At 50.0% G+C, this 11,142-nt stretch overlaps 1 protein-coding gene across 1 annotated transcript in view; it reads right to left on the bottom strand.

Annotated features, from left to right (window-relative positions):
• Positions 1-8,968, bottom strand: part of kiaa1549la (KIAA1549-like a) — a 183,128-nt gene extending 174,160 nt beyond the window's left edge. Inside the window, exon 1 of the mRNA XM_056282372.1 lies at positions 8,953-8,968. Within this exon, the coding sequence (XP_056138347.1) occupies positions 8,953-8,968 (16 nt within the window). The remainder of the gene's footprint in view (positions 1-8,952) is intronic.
• Positions 8,969-11,142: the final 2,174 nt, after the last annotated feature.

The raw sequence follows: 11,142 nt of genomic DNA on the forward strand, positions 1-11,142 counted from the left end.
AGATTCACCAGGGGCTGTTGCTCCTTTAAGGCAGACATTCAGTGCTGACGTAGGCACTGCTTGTGGTTTCCGGGGAGCCATGTTTGCAGCAGCCTAGCGGTTAGCTGGTTGCCACGAGAGCTTGCGCTGTATCGGTGTTGTTTTGTGTTGCGAGTAAACGGAATTAACTCGACTCGACTTCTCCGTCTCCTCATTCCTGCACTCCCACATTGGTGACCCCGCACGTTGACAACGAACATGTCGACCCAAAGCGATGACGACACCATGATGCTAACGGTACAGCACATTGAAGCCCAGTTCGAGCTGGGAGGATTAACGCGGGACGTTACGAGGTATTTCCATGTGGTGGCGGCGTTGGATGCCCAGACGACGGCCCGAGCTACGGGGCTACTGGAAGCCCCCCCCCCCCCCCGGCTGTGGGAAAATACGGCGCACTCAAGGCCTTCCTTTTACAGCTCTTCGAGCTGTCGGAGATGGAGAAGGCGGATCGCCTGTTGTCACTCAACGGACTCGGCGATAGCAAACCTTCTGAGCTGCTGGAGAAGATGTCCGTTTTGGGCTCAGCGGACCCCTCCTTCATTTTCACCCATATTTTTCTACGGCAGCTCCCAGCGCCTGTGCGCACAGCGTTAGCCAGCTCCCCCCTCTCCTCCACCAAAGACTACTGCCTTCTGCGTGCGTAAGCGGACAGGATTTTCCTTGCCAACCGGCAGCAGTTCGTTCATGCGATGCTCCCCACCCAGACCTCGCCCCCGCCGCTGGAGGACGCAGCGGGCACCTGCGTGTAGCGGGTTGTGTTATTACCACAACAGGTTTGGTGCCAGGGCCAAACAGTGTTGCCCGCCATGAAGCTTCAGCGTCCAGAGAAACGCCAGGGCCGGCATGAGCGCCGGCGAGAACAGCAAGCTGTTGTTTATCAAGGACGCCTTATCTGGCCGGCGGCTGCTGGTTGATTTGGGCGCTCAGCGTAGCATCCTGCCTGCATCGGCCGCGGACACCATGGCCGGCGGTCAAGGCCCCCGGATAGATGCCGCGAACGGCACGCCCATACGTACCTACGGCACCAGGTATGTGGAGGTGTGTTTCGGCGGGCGGCGTTTCGGCTGGGACTTCGTTATGGCCGCGGTGTCGGTTCCCCTCCTGGGCGCGGACTTCCTATTCACCTTCGGGCTGCTGGTGGATGTTACAAACTGTCGCTTGATCGATGCTGTCTCTTTCGCTACATACCCCTGCACACTGGGAGGTGCAGGGACGCTCGGCCTGTCAAACATGCTCGCCGCCGGAGACACGTATCAACAACTCCTTGCAGAGTTCCCTGACCTCACCACACCTGTGCCCACTGGCATACTACTTCAGTCTTTGCCACATTTATAGAGAGCCCCATCCTACCATACACCCTTGCAGCAGCTGCAAGGGTAGCTTGTAGTGCCTCGGATGTGTGGGCCACAACTGCACAATCATCTGCGTACTGTAACTCGATGATGTGCTCAGATGTCATTTTTGTGACCGCTTGGAACCTACGGATGTTAAATAGGTTTCCATCTAGTCTGAAGTCCACAGTAACCCCACTGTCCTTCCTGATTTCCTTGTGGAGCCGCAATGTCACACACAGGAGGAATATGTTAAAGAGAACTGGAGCAAGGATGCACCCCTGACGTACCCCGGTGCACACCCTGAAGGGCTCGGATTGCCACCGACGGCCCTCCGGTCTACGCACGTGCTCGGCGCCTCGACTCTGCTAAGCTCCCTATCGCCAGGGAGGAGTTTGCCACCATGGAACGCCTCGGCATTGTGCACCGCTCGAACAGCCCGTGGGCCTCCCCCCTGCACATGTTTTCTAAGGCTGACGGCGGTTGGCGTCCCTGCGGCGATTTTCGTCGCCTGAACAACGCCACAACCCCTGACCGGTACCCCGTCCCGTACATACAGGATTTCTTCGCCCACCTAACGGGGGCCACCATTTTTCCAAAGTAGATTTTGTGCGGGGCTACCACCAGGTACCGGTCCACCCTCGGGACGTGCCCTCGGGACGTGCCCAAGACAGCGGTCATCAAGCCATTTGGACTCTTCGAGTTCCTGCGGATGCCCTTCAGTCTCAAGGGGGCAGCGCAGACGTTCCAGCGGCTGATGGACTCTGTGTTACGGGATATGCCGTTCTTGTTTGTTTACTTGGATGACATTCTCGTGGCCAGCGCATCCGCGGAGGAGCACCTGACGCAGCTCCCGCAGTTGTTCGAGTGGCTCAGTGCACATGGACTCATAGTCAACCCAGTGCCAGTTTGGCCTGTCGTCCATCGACTTCCTCAGCCACCGCATCTCCCTGCAAGGAGCCGTTCCGCTTCCTGCCAGAGTGGACGCCGTCGCCAGTTTTCCACACCCCCGCACTGTGAAGTCCCTGCAGGAGTTCTTGGGCATGGTGAACTTTTATAATAGGTTTATTCCCCATGCAGCTCACCGCATGCGGCCCTTGTACGAGGCCCTGCGGGGCAAGGAAGCCAAGGGCGAGGTAGACTGGTCCCCGGGGATGGACGTAGCTTTCGACGACGCCAAGGCTGCGCTGGCCGTCCCCCACTGTCCCGATTGCCCCCATGACCGACGCCTCTGACTATGCGGTCGGGGCGGTGTGTGAGCAGTGGGTGGGCGGTGCCTGGCAAACCCTTGCCTTCTTTAGCAAACAGCTTAAGGACAACGAGCGGAAGTACAGCACTTTCAACCAGGAGCTCCTGGGTCTCTTCCTCGCCTCCCGACACTTCAGGTTCCTGTTGGAAGGCCGCCGTTTCACTGCCTTCGTCGACCACAAGTCGCTGACTTTTGCCATGGCCAAGACCTCCGAGCCGTGGTCCAGGCGCCAACAACGTCAGCTCTCTGCCATCTCGGAGTTTACCACGGACATCTGGCACGTGGCTGCCAAGGACAACTTGGTCGCTGACTGCCTCTCCCAGGGGGTGGCAGGGTCCGTTCACTTGGGACTCGATTACGCTGCCATGGCTGTAGACCGAGCCGCTGACGCGGACATCCAGGCCTATCAGATGGCTGCTACGGGGCTGCGGTTGGAGGATGTGGTGTTTGACAGCGCCAACGCCACGCTCCTCTGCGACGTTTCCACGGGCCAGCCCCGCCCCATGGTGCCCACCTTCTGGCGGCGCCATGTTTTTGATGTTATCCATGGCTTTTCCCATCCAGGTGTGAAGGCGTCCACTAAGCTGGTTGGGGCCAAGTTCGTCTGGCCCAGCCTCAGGAAGGACGTTAAGGCCTAGGCTGACTCCTGCGTGGCGTGCCAGCGTTCCAAAGTACACCGTCATACCAAAGCCCCCTTGGCGCCATTCCTGGTGCCCGAGAGGCGTTTTGACCATGTGAATGTGGACCTGGGGGGCCCCCTGCCCCCCTCCCATGGGTTCACTCACCTTCTCACCATGGTGGACAGGACCACCAGGTGGCCGGAAGCTGTTCCCCTGTCATCGACCACGACTACTGAGGTGGCCCGGGCGTTCATCGGGTCCTGGGTGGCCCGTTTTGGCACGCCGGCTGACCTCACATCTGACAGGAGCCCGCAGTTCACGTCAGCGCTCTGGACTGCAGTCGCGGGGGCGTTGGGGGTGAAGCTCCACCGCACCACAGCATACAACCCGCAGGGCAACGGACTTTGTGAGTGGTTTCATCGGTCTATGAAGGCCACTCTTCGTGCCAGCCTCACGGACAGCAACTGGGTTGATCGCCTCCTGTGGGTCATGCTCAGCCTTCACTCTGCCCCCAAGGAAGACCTCCAGTCCTCGTCTGGAGGACTGGAGGTCCTCAATCAGAGGCTACAGAAAACAGTTCCTTATAATATGACAGTGTGCGTTCACTTCTTTTATTCATCATAAGGGCCAATGTGTCTAAATACATATTGAACTCAACCAGAAAAGCATCAATGTTTGGGAGGGATCTAGAGAACCTCACTTCATGTATGTGAAATTTACCGAGTGCAATTATAAGATTCGTCATGTAATTTAAAGATTTATTTTCACATTCAAATTTAGTAATAATGTCTTTAGGCATAATTATTATAGACTGTCCAGTTTTGTTAAGTATAAAATTCTCTATATCACTCCAAAACACAGATGAGGAGGGGCAGTGACAAAACAAATGCATAACCATTTCTGGCTCAGCGCTACAAAAGGTACAATTAAGTTCTATGTCAGTAAATTTGGAAATTAATGCGTTACATGGATAGATGTTGTGTAACATTTTAAAATGGATTCCTCTCATTTTTTTTTAGATACATAATTGAAATGGGCACAACCAAGCCTTACACCATTTTATGTCATGCAATTGTGAATTCCAGAAAGGTTTCCCTCGGGGTGAAATCTTATTATAGTCATAAAGCACTTTTCTTATATGTTTGTTGGTACATTTCATATCTGTTAATTTTATTCCATTAACATTTAAACAAGGTATTTGAAGATTAACATTTTGATATCCTAAGTGACATTTCATTAATTCAATTATATCTGTGGGAATAGCCCTTATCCCAGAAGTAAATTCTTTATATTTGACTGGAAAAGATTTGGCTTTTAGGAAAATTTCATAACTATAAAGATTGCCTTTATTTATGAGAGCACCTGCTAGAGTTGGTCCATGTGTAATCTTTGACACTGGGGTTCATAAACCTCCAAGCATCTGAAAGCAAGAGGTGATCACTTATAAATGACGTAGGCTTAAAACCCAATGACAACGAAGATCTGGGAGGCCATCGATCCATTTCATCATCTGGAGCGTCATTGAAGTCCCCTCCAGTGATAAAAATAGGATCTTTGTACTTTCCCTTAAGGTCTGTCAGTTTTAAAGAGAGCTTAGAGAACATATCCTTTGCTTGAACTGTCCTATTTGGTCCATAAACATTGCAAGTAATAAACAAAAGATTGTCCACTTTTAAGACCAAAATAATCCACCGTCCTTTCTCCGAAATAGCAGACTCCAGTACATCGCCATTAAATCTATTTAGTAGCACTGCAACTCCAGCGGAATGATTTGAGCCACGAGAAAAATACACTGTATCCCCCCACTGGGATTTCCAAAAACTTTCATCATCATTACATGAATGAGTTTCTTGTAAGAAAACTATATCTGCATTATAACGCCTACTAAAGAGAAAAACTGCCTTCCTTTTTGTACTATGACGTAATCCCCTTACACTGATAGAACATAACTTTAATGCACCAAACTTAAAATTCGCCATATACTTTAAGATAATAAACTAACAAAAGATCAGCTGATGTCTGAAAAAGCAAAACAAATCAAAACTTACTGTGGTAGAAAGATAATGAAATAGGTACTTACCAGCAATAAACCTCAACTATAACTTTAAGTACCAACCCACTCAATTGTGCATTTTAAACCATTTAGCATTATTAAAAGTCAATCCAACTGTGGCTTGTTTGCTGGAACACTGTGAGTGTTAAACTCAATGTTAACTTAACGGGTCACCATTTTTCCTTCAATATAAGCTTGTGCACCACAAAAACCGGCATGTTTTCCTTGCTTTCTGGCTGCTTCCACAAGTGACCAGAGTTTGTTTCTTTCCATTTTGTCGGCCTGTGTCAAATCTTCCTTGAGGAGTAGTTTCTGCTCTTTCAGGATCCCACTGTCACGGGAAATCTTCCAGAGTTTGTCTCTGAAGGATCGCATTGTGAAATGCACAAGGACGGGCCGAGTTGCATTTTCACGTTGCACTCCAACTCTATGCACCATGTCGACAAGAAATCCCATCTTGTTCTTATCTTCAGGAGCGAGCAATGTGAGAAGCTTGATGATTTCTCCTCTGATGTTTTCTGCAGGTGTCTCTCATTCCGTGCAGGTGTAAATTCCATCACCTGCTGTAACGTTCGGCCTCTTCACTTTTCTTTTGCAGTTGGGAGACTTCAATTCAAATTCAATTTATTGTCATTAAAAATAATGTGCAGGCACATGTTAAAAATTAAATGAGGGCTGCGGCTTCACCAAACCGTGCAAGACAGACACAGACAAACACAGCAAACACAATATAAGATATACACACATGAAGACCAAAAGCTAAAAATAAGTTAAAAAAAGCTGGAGTACAAAATATTTAAAATATCTACAGACATTCAGTGGGTAGCCAGGTTCAGGTCCAACAGCTTGTGGAAAGAAGCTGTTTTTGAGCCTGGCAGTGCAGGCTCTGAGGCTTCTGTAGCGCCTCCCAGAGCGCAGGGGGGAGAACAGTCCATGGTTGGGGTGGGTGGGATCTCTGCTGATGCGCAGACCCCTTCGAAGGCAGCGTTTGTGATAAATGTCTTTTATGGCTGGGAGCTGGGTACCGGTGATATGCTGGGCCGCCTTGACGATCCGCTGCAGAGCTTTCTGGTCTACTGAGGTGCAGTTGCCGTACCACACTGAGATGCAGATGGTCAGGATGCTCTCTATTGTGCAGTGGTAGAAGTTGGTGAGAATTTTGGGGGGTAGACGGGCGCTCCTCAGCCTCCTCAGGAAATACAGGTGTTGTTGGGTCTTTTTCACAAGGGCCTGGGTGTTTAATGTCCACGAAAGGTCCTCGCTGATGTGGACTCCAAGGAATTTAAAGCTGGAGCTCCACTTCCACCCCATTAATGTGTATGGGGGAGTGGCTGCAGCTTCTAGACCTCCTGAAGTCCACAATCAGCTCCTTTGTCTTCTGCACATTAAGGACAAGATTGTTAGTAGTACACCATGATGTGAGGTGCTCAATCTCATCTCTGTAGGCCATCTCGTCATTGTTGGTGATACGGCCAATGACTGTGGTGTCATGTGCAAACTTAACTATAACATTTGAAGGGTGAGTTGACAGGCAGTCGTGGGTAAATAGGGAGAAAAGGAGGGGGCTCAGAACACAGCCTTGAGGAGCACCTGTGCTGAGGGTCAGGGTGGAGGAGGTGTGGCCACCTAACCTAACAGACTGAGATCTGTTGGTCAGGAAGTCCAGGATCCAGTTACAGAGGGAGGGGTTGAGGCCAAGGGAGGAGTTTGGTGGTTAGTTTGGCGGGGATGATAGTGTTGAAGGCAGAGCTGTAATCTATAAACAGCATCCGGATGTATGTGTTGTTAAGTTCAAGGTGGGTCAGAGCAACGTGCAGGGCAGTGGCAATGGCATCCTCAGTAGACCTTTTGGGATGGTAGGCGAACTGATGTGGGGTGAATGTGGGGGGGATGATGTTTTTGATGTGAACCAAAACCAGTCTCTCAAAGCACTTCATGGCAATGGGGGTGAGTGCTATGGGTCGGTAGTCATTCAGACACGTGGATGTTGGTTTCTTGGAGACAGGAATGATAGAGGTGGTCTTAAAGCATGCCGGGACTTTAGATTGGGACAGTGAGAGGTTAAATACAGGTGTGAAGACCTCAGCCAGCTGGTCGGCACATTCCCGGTAGACCCAATCTGGTATGCCGTCTGGTCCGGCAGCCTTCCGTGTGTTCACTCTGTGCAGTGATTCTCTGACCTCTGCGACTGATAGAGTGAGCACCTGGTTTTCTGGGTGCTTGGGGATTTTTGTGGCTGAGTCAGTATTGTCCTTGTCGAAGCGGGCATAGAAATGATTTAGCTTGTCTGGCAGGGAGGCATCATGGACAGTGGGACCGTGATTACAACTTTTGTAGACTGTGATGGATCGAATGCCTTGCCACATTCACCGGGGATCCGAGTTATTGTGAAAGTGGTCCTCTATTCGTAGGGAATATTTATGTTTGGCTGTTCTGATGCCCTTTTTGAGGTTGGATCTGGCTGCGCTGTAGACCTCACAGTTACCTGACTTGAACGCTGCATCCCGGACTTTCAGCAGCTGCCGGACCTCACTGGTCATCCAGGGTTTCTGGTTTGGAAAGGTAAAGACTGATTTTTTTGTTGTGACACTGTCAGTGCAAAAGTTAATGTAGGCTAGTATGGCAGATGTCTGTTCATTAATGTCTATATGGGAGCCATGGGTAGCTGAATGTGCAAAAATACTCCAGTGTGTGTTTTCAAAACAGTCCTGGAGTTCTTGCCCCGAAATCTCTTTCATATGTTCTTTATTTTCTTTTACTTGAATTTCCATCCGTTTCAGCTGCTCGCACACTGTGGTAATGGCGTCAGTGTTCTTGGCTATGTTTTGTTGAAGAGTCGTGAAGCGTTTTGTCAAATCAGTCACCGCTTTTAGGATATCAGTATTTGAAATGCCCTCCGATTCTTCACCATCTTTGGAGCGCTGTTTCTTCGGTTCCGGGCTCTTAGTTGGTGTAAAAGGTAACGGCGAGCACAAACCATCAAAGCCCTCGACTTCTTGTTCAAGAAGTGATGTACAGGTTTTGTTTCTAGAATCTCTTTTCGGCATGTTGATCTTGGCGTTAAGTAGCACTAGGCTAACGCAAAGCTAGAAAGTTAGTGTGTTACTTTTTCACGTTTATTTCACAAGAAATCCGTGTTAAGTACTATTCCATTTATTCAAAGTGTTCTTCTTTTTCAAAACGTAGGCACAGTAGTCATAATACTTGGTTTATCTGTCTCTTTTTGTTGCGGTACAAATTATAGCTTCGGAGCTCACCACCCACTAACCGCACGGGTCGCCAGCTTGACTCGACCTCGCATTGGAGTGAATGGTTGTTGCTCGGTGATCGCTAGGGTTCGTCATTCTATTGAGAGTGTGACACTCACAATTGTGTTGTCACAATTTAAGTTATTGTATTTGATATATTGTTAGTAAGAGCCAGATTTATTTCATTGTTATGTAGACCAAGTATTTCTAATGTATTGCAGCTGCAATATGTCTCCACGCCACAAGGGGGCGCGCTGGTCTGGCAGAGTATTGTGTTTCTATAAGTGTGTTGCAGTGGGCTCGTGCCTTCAGACGTCACCAGCCTGCTCAACAAGTCACCCACGTCTCCTGTTTTATACTTTCTTTCTGTTTAAAACAGACCCACTTTCCTGGTACTGGCCCCGCCCCTTACCTGGGACCTGTAACATTTCTTGGCGCCCAACGTGGGGCGAGCATCTGATGACCGGGGATGATCACCTCAAAGACGTCAGGGACGGTGGACTGTGAAAGATGGCCGACACTGACAAGGTAGCCGTAGGTGACGACGAAAGAAAGAGACTGATTTGGCAGATAAAGAAAGGACTTCACAAGCTGACCGGTGAGGAGATCTTCCAAATCGTCGAAAACATCCCACGATCTGATGAGTATGCCAATGCCAAGGAGGGTGATGAGGAGAGTTGTTTTGATTATATATGTACTTACCTCCACAGTCAAGCGCTGTCTGAATTAGAGGATCAGGGGTTTGCTCAGTTACTCCAACTGAATGATATGGTGAAAGAGTTAGTTGTTCTACGTCAGCCTACTACTGTAATATCTGAACCTATGAGTAATGTAAAGGAGATTTTTGCGTCTGTGCCCGCACCCATAATCACCTCACCTGTAGTAACTCCTGTAGGAGCAGAACACAGTAGTGCCGTGACATCAACACCTGTTCATGTTGCACCAGTAACTCACCCTGTAAGAGCAGAACACAGCAGTGCAGACACATCTCAAGTTGAGTTGCTTGACAGACAAACACTGGAGTACCAGACTCTGATGGCTAACTATGAGGCTTTTGGCAGAAGGTTAGCTGAGCTTAAGGTGACACAGCCCACAACCGAAACACCTACTAGCCAACACTCTCTTCATCAAGAGTCAGGTGCAGTTAGTGCTAGTTAACGCCCACCCGCACCATGACTGACAATGTCGTCTCCATGAGAGACTTACTGTTACTACGCAGAGAATTTAAGATTCAAGCTGGTCAGGTTGGCGACAGTACGTCAGACATAGGGTTTAACAGTCTATGCAAACAGATTGATGAGGGGGTCGGAGCCAAACATACAGAGAATGAAGTCAATCAAGGGGTGCTCCGTATTGTTAAGCCAGGGCAGTTTAAAGATATGCTCATCAACAAAGACGACCTGACAATCAGTGAGCTTAAAGGCTTCCTGCGGTGGCATATGAGCGAGAAGAGTGACAGTGAGCTCTTTCAAGAGTTAATCAGCACGAAGCAGAATGAGCAGGAGAGCCCCTAACAGTTCCTATACAGAATGATGGGCCTGAAGCAAAAGGTTCTCTTCGCATTAAAACAGGCCAACACAGATATCCAGTATGAGCCTCGCACATTGCAGAATGTGTTTCTACGCACGGTTCACCAAGGTCTTCTCCCGAAGTACAGTAATGTTTGTACTGAACTCAAGCCATTCCTGTCTGACTGTCTAACAGATGAGACTCTCGTGAGACAGGTGAACAAGATATGCAGCGAAGAGAGTGAGAGACAGCGACGACTGGGCTACGGCCCCCACCTAAAGGTAACCAATGCTCACAGTGCACAGCTTGAACCGACCAAGCCTCCTGAACCAAAACCAAAGAGTAAGGAGAAAGACAATCTGCTACATGAGCTATTTGCCAAACTCGATGCTCTGACGAAGGTGGTTGACACCCTTAAAGACACAAGAGCCCTTCCCACCAGAGCCCCTCCTGAACATGCATGGCAGCGTCAGGGTGTCCCAACCAGGCCTGAGCACCAAAGAACACCAAGACAATTCGGCTGCCCTAGCTGTGCGGCACTGGGTAACAGTTGTAGCCACTGTTTCGTCTGTGGGGAGGAGGGCCACAGAGCCGTCGGCTGCCTCAAGAGGAGAGGAGGGCAGAGACAGAACATCAGTCGACCCTCTCTACCACCGGCAGTCGCGCACGCTGTGAGCAGCCCCCATGTACAAGCCTCCACTGTGGCTGAGGGGAGGACAGGAGACACTGACCAAGTGCACGCTAGGAGTGCGGCCTCCAACCTCGAAGCTCAGGAGGTACAGACACATGAGAGGCTGGCCCAGCTAGTGGGGAAGAAGTGCACAATCAAGTGTAACATTCGCATCTACGCTGTGGAAGCTCTCCTGGACACTGGGGCCCAATTTAGTATCCTAGACCGTCAGTGGATGAAGACTTACCTCCCTGATCAGAAGATACGGCCGTTGGCTGAGCTCACAGGGCAAACATCTCTCGAAGTGTTAGGCATCAATGGCGAGCCCTTACCATACGATGGCTGGGTGGGGGTGATGGTGCGCCTCCCTGGCAACAGTGATCCAGACCTGGCGGTACAAGTGCCCTTCCTTGTGAGCAGTGT

The sequence above is a fragment of the Lampris incognitus genome, chromosome 6 (assembly GCF_029633865.1).
Source record: "Lampris incognitus isolate fLamInc1 chromosome 6, fLamInc1.hap2, whole genome shotgun sequence".
NCBI lineage: Eukaryota > Metazoa > Chordata > Actinopteri > Lampriformes > Lampridae > Lampris > Lampris incognitus.